The sequence below is a fragment of the Diceros bicornis genome, chromosome 35 (assembly GCF_020826845.1).
Source record: "Diceros bicornis minor isolate mBicDic1 chromosome 35, mDicBic1.mat.cur, whole genome shotgun sequence".
NCBI lineage: Eukaryota > Metazoa > Chordata > Mammalia > Perissodactyla > Rhinocerotidae > Diceros > Diceros bicornis.
The window spans coordinates 15,147,952-15,161,253 of NC_080774.1; the positions used below are offsets into that span (position 1 = coordinate 15,147,952).

Genomic DNA, 13,302 nt, shown 5'->3' on the forward strand with positions numbered 1-13,302 from the left:
TCTCAGTTCTGTCTTCACCACCACCACCTACCCTGGTCTGAGCCTATTTCCTCATCTGGAAAATGCTTACTGTAGTGTTCCATCACACGGTAAGCATAAGCATGCAATACACGTTATCTGTTTTTCGTGGATAATGCCCTTTCCAGTATTATTTTCTGATGTACCTAATAGAGGAACTTCAATGAACTAAGCTGCTTGGGAAACTGGGTGATGATTATTAAAGGCTTTATGGTTGGGGTTAACCTGTGTTGATAATTATTTTGTAAGTTTTTGAGTGTACCTCTCTGCTTCAGTCTATCATAGTGAACATGACAGGCACATTTGTCTGTGATGACTGAACGTCCTGTAGGACACAAGAATGATCTTCAGGTCATCATCCTAAAGAGCAATTTTCAATGTCCAGGACTTAGAACCCTAAGCATATGACATCTTACTGAGATTGTCTTGAACCCAAAACTGCATCCTAGAAGTTATATATTTTACTACCTCATTGTTATATGCATAAAATGATTCCAATAAAAGCAGAATATGAGGGGAGGGAGACCTGCTATTACAGTGGGATCATTTCAAATATTTGGTTATAACATCTTTTTCATAGCCTGCTTTTCTTTAAGGGTGCTCAGCTTCTCAGCAATACATGCCCCTACGCATGACTGGCACATTGGGGTGTGGGGTGTGTGTGTGTGCACGCGCACGTGCCTTTGTCTATTCTGAAGGACAGAAAGGTGCAGTTCACCACTTCAAACAGTGCAACACTATCTTCAGCCCTGTAGAAGAACTTGGAAGACACAGCTTTACCTGAAAATCTCGAATGGTCGTCCTGGAGCAACCGAGGCTATGGAGAACAGTTTCTGGAACGCGGCTTTCCCTCTGGATTATGAACTGATGAACCTAGAAGGGAAACTTCCTGCTACAATAACACAGCAAGGCGATGTGATGAACACTTTTATTTACAAATATAATTAAAAGCTCTGACAGTTATCATGCTCTTCCTTGGAACCTGAAAAATGTTTTTGTTTTTGTTTTTAAAGTGCATGCAAAAGAAGTAAAGCCTTTTTTTTTTCATCATTTTTTATTGTAAGAAAATACACAGTTTGAAAGTGTGAATAATGCAATATTTATGACCAAGATATGGGACTTAGGGAGGGGAAGGGAAATAAAGAAAAAGATCAAGATGATCTGATTGAGAGACAGTGTTGAACTCCAAATACTGAATTGGAAAAGGAGGGAGGTGGGGAGGCATAGGAGGAGGAAGTAAAAAAATTTGATCAGAGAAACAGTTAAAATACAATATGAAAATAAGTAATACCTCTCCTTAAATTCCTTCTATACACAAAATACACGATTTGCCAAAGCCCAATTTGTGCTACTGGGATTCTGTGAGCTCCTTAAGTGTATTCACATCCTCTGCAACAGCAGAAAATGATTATGATACAATCAGAATATGCTGAAGACAAGTTAAACTCTTGCCAGCAGGTTCTTAAAAATCACAAGATCTCTTCACCCCACCCACCCACCCATCCCCAAAAAAGTAATAATATGTCACCACTGATATGTACATCACAATTAGTTTCTGTAAAATGTATCAAATTTTCAATCTTTAATAAAACTTTGTTTTTTTTTAATTCCTGATGAATAAATACCAAAAAAATAAAATAAAATAAAATAATGCAGCAGCTAGTTAAGGTGTAAGGCTGCGGATATTGTGTCTCTCTCCCCCTTGGCATTTATTATTATTTTTTTGCTTTACTTTCACAGATTGGTGGTAATGAGTGATTGCTTAAAGCAATATACATCCACTTTTTTGTTGTTGTTGGTTTATTGGTTTTGTTGCAAGTGTCTCCAACGTTTTCACTGAAACATTTTGAATCACATCAATACTGTGACGTGTACTATGAATAGAAGAGATGGCCAGGTTTTGGCCAGCACTGAAAGTTGACACGGGGGGAGGAAGGGGGCCCCTGATGGAGTAAGAATAAACAGGCACTAGTCCGACACGATGTCAGTAAGAGTAAGAGAGAGAGAGAGTGAGAGCAACGCCCGTTAAAATGGGGAATGTGGTTTTGCAGGGTCTGAATTTTTTTCTGTTTTCTTTTTTTTTGTAAATGGCAAAAAAATTTAATCTCATCTATAGTCCTCCTTAGGAAAATCTAATGTAACCAAATTCCCAAATCCCATTCTGAGGCTCTCCATGTCAAAAGTTTCAATCTCTCGCTCTTGCCTTTCCAATAGGTACTTTATTCTCTCGCTGCGTTCCTTCTGAAGGGCAGCCAGCTCTTCTTCAATCTGAAATAAGCACAATGAGCAGTTAATGGAAGGGATCTCCCAACAGGCACCCACATGCACACATGTACACATACATGCACACATATTACACACAAACACACAGGAACTAAGAGTGAACTAGACTGGAGCAGGCTGGGAGAGTTCTGTGATAAATGTCTTGTATCTAGTCCATTATATTTAAAACTTGCTCACAAGAATGAAAATGTTTGGTGCCCACCTGGGGCTGGCACTACGATTCTAGCAAGCCAAGCAGTTGGGCTGATCTAGGTCAGTGTCCTGTCTCAGCAGGAGATGGCTCAGGAGAAGCTCAAAGACACTCAAGCACAATTAGATTGTGCCGCTTTCCCATAGAGACCCAAATGTCCCCTGGGTCATTAGCAATTTAATTCTAGAACAGGAGCTGGGAAAATAGTCTCTTACGTGGGTCTCAGGGAACTACCAGAAGAAAGCACAAATAACTGGTTAAGCAAATAAATGCTTAACAGCTTTGAGATGCTTTATGAAATCTTTTCTACTTCATATTCCTAAGCAATATCCAAAGCAATGAATATTTCAATTCTGATAACATTCATTATGCATGGCAATATCAGCCTCTCTTCATTTAAATTTTTTTAAAGAGCCCTGCTGGTGATTTCTTTTGGTTTAGCTGAAAATAAACACCAAATCTGCATTTGGCTTCCTCATGCCATTTGGCAGCCATGCTATCAGCTCACAGTACCTTTCATATGTCATATCAGCGCCTAGTAACCCATGTCATTCCTCTGGCTGTGAAGGTAGAGGGTTTCCTAGCAGAGTAATAGAAAGAGCTTAGGCTGTGGGATCAGATTTATGCAAGTAACTTAACCGTTTTGAGCCTTTGTATCCTTCCTGTAGAATGGAGATTATGCCTATCTCTCAAGGGCACTAGGAGTATAAAAGCAGATAATAAGTGAACAATGCCTAGTTTAATCCCCCGGTACACAGGCAGGGCTCAATAAATGGCAGTTCCCTAGGCCGTGCCGTATCCTCCCCTCAGGTGTACAGGACCCACAGTAACACTCATACCTTCTGCTCAAGATGTGCTCTGCGCAGAGACACCCTCTGCTCTAGCTTCTGGAGCTCACGTTCATGTTGTGCCTCTGTTTGCATCTTGATTTTGCTCTGGTAGGCATTGAGCAGCTCCATTTCCTGCTGGAGCTGTAGCCTCAAGGCCTGGCATTCTGCTTCTTGAGCCTCATCTAGCCGTAACTGCGGGCACAGAAGACATACACTGTAATTCACTCCTAGCTTACAGCACCTGGTGACTACTGAAGATGATTCCTTGTTTGGATTGAAACAGGTCCTCAGAAAAACAGATGCCCTGGGTACATTCCAAGTTAGGAATCAAAAATAGTACATTCTGCCCAATGGGCTACAAAGTTCTAAAAACACATTCTTTTTTAAAAACATTCCTTCTTAAGAAAACAAAAACATTCTTTTCTTAAGAAAACCTAGTTTTCTTAAAATCACACTGGCAGGAGTCAGGAAGGCTACTCACTGCAACGATTAAGCCTCTGAGCTTTGCAGGCAGATTCCTGAGCTTGAATTCTAGCTCCACCATTCACTTAGGTGTGTTACCTCTCCAAGTTTCCTTTTTTTCATCTCAAGAAAATAACAAAAGTTCCTACTATCTAAGATTGGTGGGAGGATTAAATGAAAGAATTCATATAAATCCTAGGCACAGTACTTGATGTATATCAAATGTTCAATAAATAATAGCTGTTACCATTATTTTGGTTTTGCCTAACCATTTCCATATTTAGATATCTTTTACCCAAAACCCATCATACACTTAGATATCCTTAGCTCTAAAAAAAGAGTCCAATTTCCATAACACTTGAGGAATATACTATAGTACTGTTATGCTCCTAGCAAGTAATGTTGGTCCCTATGGTTGCCTATACAAGTTATCCGGCTGGCCAGCCAATCTAAAACTCAAGTGGTTCAAAATCATTTCTTCACAGAAGGTAGCCTTGATAACCTTAAGGGGCATCTTCTATTTGAAGCAGCGAAGTCCAGATTATAAGGCTGAAAAAGTTTCAGCTCCCTGCAGCACCTGAGCTTTGCATTAATACACCAAGATACTGATCCTGTGTGGGGGATGGGCCAAGCCAGCCAGCAGAAATGCCAACCTTTCAATGAGCATAGTTGAAGGTTTGGGGCCATTAGCAGGACTATGTTTAGGGATGATGACCCTCCTGTCCCAAGCTTGGTTTTGTCTACATTTAGCAGGCCCTCAGTTCAGTTGGGAACTATGAGATTAGAACTCTTCAACTAGACAGTTCTGTGTACCCTGAGTTTATCTGCATATTTCCGTATAGACCACTTTGGCAAGATACTTATTCTCCACCTTATGCTTCCTTCCCTATGCTGTACAATTTGTGACAATTCACAATATATCTCAATATCTTGATGGCGAAATGACTTTTTGAAATGTTATTAGAATAGTTTTAGAAAGTTATTTGCATAGCAAAATATGCTATTGGAGAAATATGCTCTTTCAAATGAACACAAAATAAGTAATGTAATCATACTTCCAAGGTACTTTCTATTAATTAATTCTAACCAGCTTTCACTAAAACCCATGAAAGAGGATACGTCTCTTTTCATTTTCTCAATAAGAAATGAAGAGAGAAGAGATACTAGACACAATGAACTGTCAATCTGCAGCAAGAACAGCCTTACAAATAAAGGCCAAAGGGTTTACTAGCTCCCAAAAGAGATTGTTATTGATTCCCTTTTGATAAGGGAAGTTCCCTCCCAATAATGGGAATGACAGTCTGTTCTTTTCCACTTGTCTTTGTTAACTGTTATGAGCCCTGGCCAAGTGGGTGAGAGGCTTATCCTATGGGCAGTTTAGACCATTGAAATACCTCCATCTTCTCTTATTTCTGGTATTCTATTATTAACGTCAGTAACTATGTTATTCTGTACCAGCTCTGACTCTATAACAGTGCCAGTCTAGAAATCAGAGGATATCCAGTATTTGGTGTTCATCATCCAAAGGCTGCACATACCAAATCCATTAAAAAGTTCTAGAAAAGTATAGATAAATACATTTCTGTTTTTTAAAGTGGATTAAACTGAAGAAAAAGATGTGATAGAAGCAGCATAACATAGCAGTGGCCAGGCATATAGGCTTGCAGGCTCCCCCCAAAATGGGTTCAAAGCCTAGCTCCACCACTAATTAGCTAATTACCACTATGTGACCCCCTAATTCCAGGAGTTGGCACACTATGGTCCAAGGGCCAAATCTGGCTTGTTGCCTATTTTTGTCAATAAAGTTTATTGGAACACAGACACACTCATTCATTTATGTATTGTCTATGGCTGCTTTTGCACTACAATAGCAGAGTTGGGTAGTTGTGACAGAGGCCCTGTGGTCCACAAAGCCTAAAACATTTACTAACTGCCTCTTTACAGAAAAAGTTTGCCAACTCCTGCCCTAAGCAAGTGGCTTTACTTCAATAAACCTCAATTTCCTCACAGGTAAATTAGGGTTAAAACACTACTTCAAAGGTCAAAGGGGTTTCACAAAAATGAAATGAGATAATACTTTTAAGACAGTGCCTGGCACATGGTAAGCAGTCAGTAAAGGACTGCTGTAATTATCATACATACTTTTATCTCCTCCCTGCCTCAGAAGAAAGGGTACTTCTCTCTTTTTATTCAAGGGCAATCATAAACCTATATTTCTGATCCCGTTCTCTCCCATCTTATGTAACAAACATATACCGAGCACTTGTACGCCAGGCATTGTTGCAGATGCTGCGAATGCAAAGATGAACAAAACAAAAACCCTATCAACCTTTATCCCCCATCAACTCTCTCTCCCTTTCTCCTTACCTTTAACCTCTCTCTGCACTCCTCATTCTGATCTGACACCTCTACTTGTATTGTTCGCACTAAGGGTCACTGAACACCACCTTGAAGAAGTCTTTATCTTACTTGACCTCCCAGCAGCATTTGATATTGTGGATTGCCCTTTCCTACCTGAAATCTTTCTCTCATCTTCTGAGATACCACACACTCTCTTGGTTTTTTTCCTCCCTCCTCTCCTTTTCCAGGTACTCCCTACCTTACTGGGCCATTAAATGTGGGTGTCCCTCAGGGCTTTGTCATAGGTATTCTTCTTCCTCTAACCTCTATTCCTAAGGAATCTCATCTATTCTAAAGGCTTCGATTACCATCTATATGCAAATAACTCCCACATCTATACCTCTTTTTCAGACTTGTCTTCTGAGGTCCAGGCTGGCTTATCCAGTCTATTGGAGACATCTTTGCCTGGATGTTTCCCAGGCCCTCAAGCTCAACATGACTAATATTAATAATCGTCTTTCCCTTCCCACTTCCCCAATCTGCTCCACTTCCTTTTTTACCATATAGGTAAATGGCACCATCATCTACCACTTTGTTCAAACTAGAGACTGGAACTCATCCTTAACATCTCACTGTCCACATTCAATCTGTTACTAAATGCTTTCAATTCCACCTCCTGCCTGTCTCTCAAATTTAGTCACTTTCTCCTTCATCCCATTTGCCCCCTCCCTCTCTAGTCTAGCCACATTCCCTCATGCCCAGGCAAAGTAGCAACTTTATAAATGATCTCCTTATATCTGCTCTTGCCATCTCCCAGGCCATTCTCTCCATCACCGGAGTGATGGTTTGAAAATGCAAGTCTGGTGTCAGTCCCCTCGTTAATACTCTTCAATGGCTTTTCATTGCTTTTAGGATAAAGATCAAAATTCTTAAGAAAGCTTACAAGCCCCTCCATGACCTAGCCTCTGTTTACCCCTCAGTCTTATTCTCATGTTAGTCTCCTCCTAGTTCTCTATATTCCAAACATAATGGACTTAAGTTCTTCAGAAGTGCTACTGTCTTTCCCATCTTTACACACGTAGTTCCTTTTGCCTAGAATGTGCTCCCTACACCTCAGCTTAAATAATTCTATCTGAGAGGCCTTTCCTAACTCTCCAGACCAGCGTAGCTCTCCTGGTTTACACTCTGTTAGCACACTGAACTTGCTCTGCCATTACACTGAGTAGACTTTTTCAACGTCTGTTTCCTCCACTCTTCCATAAATTCCATGAAGACATGATCGATGACTGTCTTATTCACCACAGTATCCCAGGATGGCTGGGGCACAGTATAGGCACTCAATAAATACTTACTGGATGAATGAATGAATGAATGAATGAATACACTGGCTCTTATCCTCAGCCTATGGACATGTTTAAGCCTTTCCCAATTAACAGAAATCCTCTTAACTGTCTCTTCCTCTAGCTATAGTTCTCTTTCTACTTTCCTTCACTGACAACTTTCTATCTCACTATATAACCACTTTTTCAATGCACTATAATGTCTTCCATTCCCACCACTCTACTGATTGTCCATGACAATCAACAGGCAAATCCTCTGCTAGGTCCAATTGGTCTCTCTGCAACATTTGAAATCATCAACTAGAAACTTTTGTTCTGGCTTCTGTGACATGCTCTCTTTGGTTCCCCTCACATATTGCTGATTATTCATCTTCTTTGGTTTCCTTCTACTCAGCCCTCAAATGTTGGTGACCACAACTCTGTCCTTAGTCCCCTTCCTAACACTACCTCCTGTTCTAGACAATCTCAGGTATTCCTAACAGCTAAAATTCCCCATATAACAATGATGCCTAACTTTTTATCTTTAATCCTGACACCCTCTTGAACTCGATTCCCATGTCCATACCTCTTTACCTGGATACCCACGTAGCTCAGATAACATGTCCACAACTTAGTCAATTATCTTCCAGAAATCCAAACTCGCCCCTCCGTCTATTTTTCTATCTTGGTAAAATGATGACCCATTCCACCGTTATCAAACCTACCTCTCAAATTGGTCACTAAGTTCTATCTCTTCCACCTCCTAAATATTTCTCAGATCCTTCTCCCTCCTCACCATCTCCATTAGCATGTTTTTAGTTCAGGCCTTCATTACTTTTTTCTTGGACTATTACGAAAGCTTCCTGACAGGTCTCTTTACCTATATTTGCCACATTACTGCCAGTATCTTGCTATTACACAAATCTGATCCTGTCACTTTCCTTCTTAAAACAGTCTTCAGCAGCTCTTCACTGCTTATAGAATAGTGTCCAAACTCCTGGCTTTTGAGGCTCTGACCCCTGCTTCTCTTTATACTATCCACCTGCTTCCCTTTATACTCCTGCCATATAAACTACTCATTGTTTCTCAAACACGCCATCCTCCTTCAGGCCTTTGAGTCTCTGTATATACTGCATCCTCCGCCAGGAATGACTTTTCCTCTTCTGCCTGTTTGGTGAACTATTACTCTTCAAGACTCATCTCCTTGTGACACCTTCACTGAATTATCAGGCAAGCTCCCATCTCTGGCTTACCAAGACCTTTACGACCTCTCCATTTTGGGCTCCCACAATCCTCTTCCTTGAACTTTGGGCTCACACCAAAGTTCTTTCATTCCCCAAATGCACACTTTCCATCTTTTGGACCTTTGCCTATGTAGGTCCCTTTCTATGGAAACTGTTACTTCAATAAATTCCCTCAAGCTTCTTGGCTGTTGCTGGGAAGCTTTCCATAGACCAGATTAGTTGTTCCTACTTATCCTCCCAAAGCCTCTGGCACCTCCCACTTCAAAGCACTTATTACGCTTTATTTTTATTGCTTAATTATCTGAACTCCTTGCTTGACTAACAAAAGTGTGAGGACAGGGGCCAGTTGTCTCTCTAGCTCATCACTCTATCTCTGAGCCCAGTAGAGTGCTGAACACAGATGCCTAAAAGTTTATTGAATGAATATGTCTGTGTGTCTTACTCATTTGTGCCTGACATTAGTTGCGCAATCTTTGATGAATGAAAATATGATATTATATGCGGTATCTATCACATCTTGCCCTCAAAGTCCCTATGTGTCACACGTCTGATTTAGCACGTTATTCCTTGAGTTCCATCTTATAAGACACACTTCAGCAAGTATCCACATTGGCTTGGCTTTATTCAGCGTCGTCATTTCCTCAGTTCTTTGGGTAGAAAAACACCAATATCCTAAATTTGTGCAAGAATCATCTTGGAAACAAAAGGCTGGATCTTGAATTTTCTTGATTCCCAAAGCTCTTGAAGCCGTGGCACCGAACCTAACCACTTACCGCTTGAGAGGCCATCATTTCATTTATACTCTGTTCATACTGCTCTGCCAAAATGGCAAGTTTTCTTGTCTGCTCATCTTTCAGTGTCTTTAAGATTGTTTTGTGCTCATTCTTTGGAGTAACTTCCAACTGGTGATTCTTGAGTGCTTTATACTGTTTGGTCTGTACTTTGCAAGTGTCCTGAAACTGTTTTTTAATTTGCATTTCCATGGCCTGTGTAGACGAAGTGACAAAAGGAAAATAAAGACACATCAATAAATACAGAAAGCCTTCCATTCTAATGATACAACACAGGTGCCGAGGCCATTTGTCTTTTGGTGCAGTGACCCACATCACTAGTCAATATTAATGAAAACAATACATATGACAGACAAGAGTTAACTCTACCAATACTTTAGGTTTTATATGAAATGAATAGAAGTAATTTTGAATTTACAAATGCATTAAAAAATGAATTGTTACAAGGGATCACAACTCTAAGAAGATTGTGGAATACTATGAAGCTTAGTTTGTTAAAAGCTTGTGTGTTATTTTAATGGTTACCTAGTCACAATCTTCAGTGTCTTCTATTGTTTGTTGTTTTTTCCCTATTTTTTGGTCATTTTCCCCTCTGTTTCCAAATGAGAAAGGGGATGGCAGTGTATAAGCCACCTCTCACTGCTCTGCGATTCCTTGACAAATCAATAAAGGAGAGCGTCTGGATAATACTTCACATCATAACCCATTTCCACTGGATTTCAGCATAAATGGAAAGGAAAAAGTGATTTTAGATATTTTTCCCCATTAAGAGGTTATACTTGCATGTAGCAATATCGAACATGCGTTTTGGGATGGAGAAGGTGGGGTGTATTATTATAAGACCAGAAGATCCATCAGGTTGTCTCATAGGCACATGTGCATTTCATGAACACTTGGAGGAGCTGTGATAAGAAGGATCACTAATTAGACAGGTTAGCATTTGGCTAGAGGGGAGCATGGCCAGTGTGATCAAGGTTGGCCTCATATCTGTGTCAACACTGACAAATGTCCCTCTTGACATAAAGCAATGGCTTAGTCCATATCACTTGTTAATTAGCAATCAGCTAAAATTATCTGGAGGCAGTAAGGGCCAAAGGAGTTCCATACCTCTAGCGCAGGGGAAATAAGTGCCTGTCATGTGTAGATTCATTCCTGATTTCCATGCCCATGACAGATGTTACTAATAAATCATACTCTTTCCTACTTAGCTTAGATGTGACTTTAGAGTCTTTCTCAATACAGCAGCACTCAAGGTAGTAAGTGCTACTACCAATAATCTGACTGGCATGACAGATGAAATTTATGTCATATACGTGCCAGGTAACTCTCTCATTTCCTGGGATTAGAACATGAGCTCTGTTAGTCCATACGTTACAATTTTAAAGAGGGTAGGTTATGAAGGGATCAGAGAAATTGCAGAAAGGATTAAAAAAAAAATGGAGAGATCATCTAGTACCATAGTTCTCAAACCATCCTGCCCAGCAGCATCTCTTCAGGAGTTTGTTATACACAGACTCTTGTGCTTTACATCTGGAGATTCTGATTCAGTATGTGTGGAGCCCAGGAATTTGTAATTTTCAAAAGTTGTCACGTGACTCTGACAGCTAACCAGGTGTGGGAACCATCGATCCAGTCTGTGTCCCAGAGCACAAATAGGGAAATACTTCAATTTCCTCTTACCTTTAAGTTTTTTGGCTGTTGCCGAAGTTCCATGACATGCTTTCTGTGCAGTTCCCTTTCTCGCCTCTTATTGTACTCCAGCTGGTTTTCCAGTTCAGTCTGGTGCTGTAGACGGATCAGATCCATGCGTAGCTTCTGTAATGTGTGCAGCTGCCTGTACTCTAGCTCTCGGGTGGACTCGTCGTGCCGGATTAGCATAGCATGCTCCATCTCCTTCTGGGTCCTCTTTTTATTTAATTCCTGCATTCAGGGACAAAAGATGAATGGAGAGAGATGAATGGAGATGAATTGGAAGAAACGCACAACTAAGTGAGGGATGGCAAGGAATGGCACTACTAACTGTCTCTTAATTAAACCCATTAGTGTTCAGCAGCATGACTTAATGAGATTACAATAACAATCCCTGGAGATTTAGATTCTATATGTGGGTCCACCATTTACAAGATGGGCAACTTCACAGCCATCACAACCATATTATCTGTAAAATGGGATTAATTCTACCTGACTCCTCCTTACCTCACAGAGCTGCTGTAAACCTTAATTAGGTGACACGTTATGCATAGGTCTAAATAAATGTTTCTTCAGTTAAGGCAGTAGTTTTCAACCCTGCCTGACCATTAAAATCACGTGAGGAAGCTTTTAAAACATCAGATACCTGAATCCCTCAATCTGAAATTCTGATGATTGTCTGGGGTGGGACTGTGATATCAATAGTCTTAAGAGTTCTCCAGGTGATTCTAATATGCAGTCAGAGCTAAGGATCACTGAATTAAACTGACAATGTCTGCAGTGTTCTTAGTTTTCTGGGAAATACTCTGTTTTTGCATGTATCAGAAATAGGCCAATTATCTATTTTTTAAAATCGCAGAGTTAAGGGCATGCTGGGAAAAAGCAGATGAGATCTCTGCCCTTTCATCTTTTCCATTACAGTCTGTATGATCATTTCTAGATCTAATCATTCTGTTCTTTCCAGTTCTACTCATGTCTTTCTCTGTTTCTTTCTTTTTCATTGAAGGAGGAAAAGAAAGGAAACTAGAAAAAAAAGTGGGAGGGTAGGGGGGGGAGTTTGGTGAAATTTTTTCATTCACCAGTTTAAGAATATTTCTTGAATGGCAGTATATCAAAGATCTGAACCATGGGCCCTGGGTGCATAAAATGTTGACTAGGCCATGACTCTGTCTTCAATTAGCTAACACTCTAGTGGGGAACTGTAATAGACATTTATTGAAGTATATGCTCAGCTCCCAGCTGACTGAATCAATCTATTTTCTCTTGGGAATTTGGAATTGGGATTCAGAGACAGTTAATCTCTATGTGTGGCCGGAATGGAGGGGCACATAAAAACTACACATGTGGTAGCCATCCATTGCTGTGAGGGCTGAGGAGGAAACAAAGCTGGGCTTCAGAGCAAGACGAATGAAAAATAGAGAAGAAAGAAGTACAGAGAATATGTTGAGGCCCAAGTTCCTGACTGGTTCAAAGCTCTCCTACAGGCCCAGCTGTATTATTGCTATTGGATTTTATGAAACATTCCTATATTTCTGTAGTAAATTTCCTGGTTTTGGCTTAAGCTAGCTCAAATAAATTTCAGCAACACGCAAACCAAAGGACCTTAATTAATACAGGGAAATAGTTTCATGTGTAAATTAAAAAAAAAAAAAGAGAGGGGCTGGCGCAGTGGCGCAAGCGGTTAAGTGCGTGTGCTCCGCTGCGGTGGCCCGGGGTTCGCCGGTTCGGATCCCGGGTGCGCACCGACGCACCACTTGTCAAGCCATGCTGTGGTGGCATCCCATATAAAGTGGAGGAAGATGGGCACGGATGTTAGCCCAGGGCCGGTCTTCCTCAGCAAAAAGAGGAGGATTGGCAGATGTTAGCTCAGGGCCAATCTTCCTCACCAAAAAAAAAAAAAAAGAGAGAGAGAGAGAGAGAGAGGAAGGTTGGAAATGATAAGTGCTATAAAAGAGGTAGAGATTTTATGCTGTAAGATTTCTGAAAAGGGTGGTAACACTACTAGTTAAGAAGGTCAAGGAAAGGAGAAAGCATTGGAGCTGGACTTGAAATTAGAACAATAGGGTGCCTCTCTTGTCTGATGGCATCCACTATGGAAGAAAATGCGTTATTTTTTCCCATCGAAATATCAGTAAC

At 40.6% G+C, this 13,302-nt stretch overlaps 1 protein-coding gene across 2 annotated transcripts in view; it reads right to left on the reverse strand.

The window, feature by feature from the left end:
- Window positions 1-1,523: 1,523 nt before the first annotated feature.
- Window positions 1,524-13,302, reverse strand: part of TAOK3 (TAO kinase 3) — a 180,528-nt gene continuing 168,749 nt past the window's right edge. For both annotated transcript variants that reach the window (XM_058531527.1, XM_058531528.1), the window contains 4 exons: window positions 11,158-11,397; window positions 9,460-9,672; window positions 3,331-3,513; window positions 1,524-2,286 (listed from right to left, as the gene is read on the reverse strand). In XM_058531527.1, coding sequence (XP_058387510.1) covers window positions 2,125-2,286; window positions 3,331-3,513; window positions 9,460-9,672; window positions 11,158-11,397 — 798 coding nt within the window. In that variant the 3' untranslated portion in view covers window positions 1,524-2,124. The remainder of the gene's footprint in view (window positions 2,287-3,330; window positions 3,514-9,459; window positions 9,673-11,157; window positions 11,398-13,302) is intronic.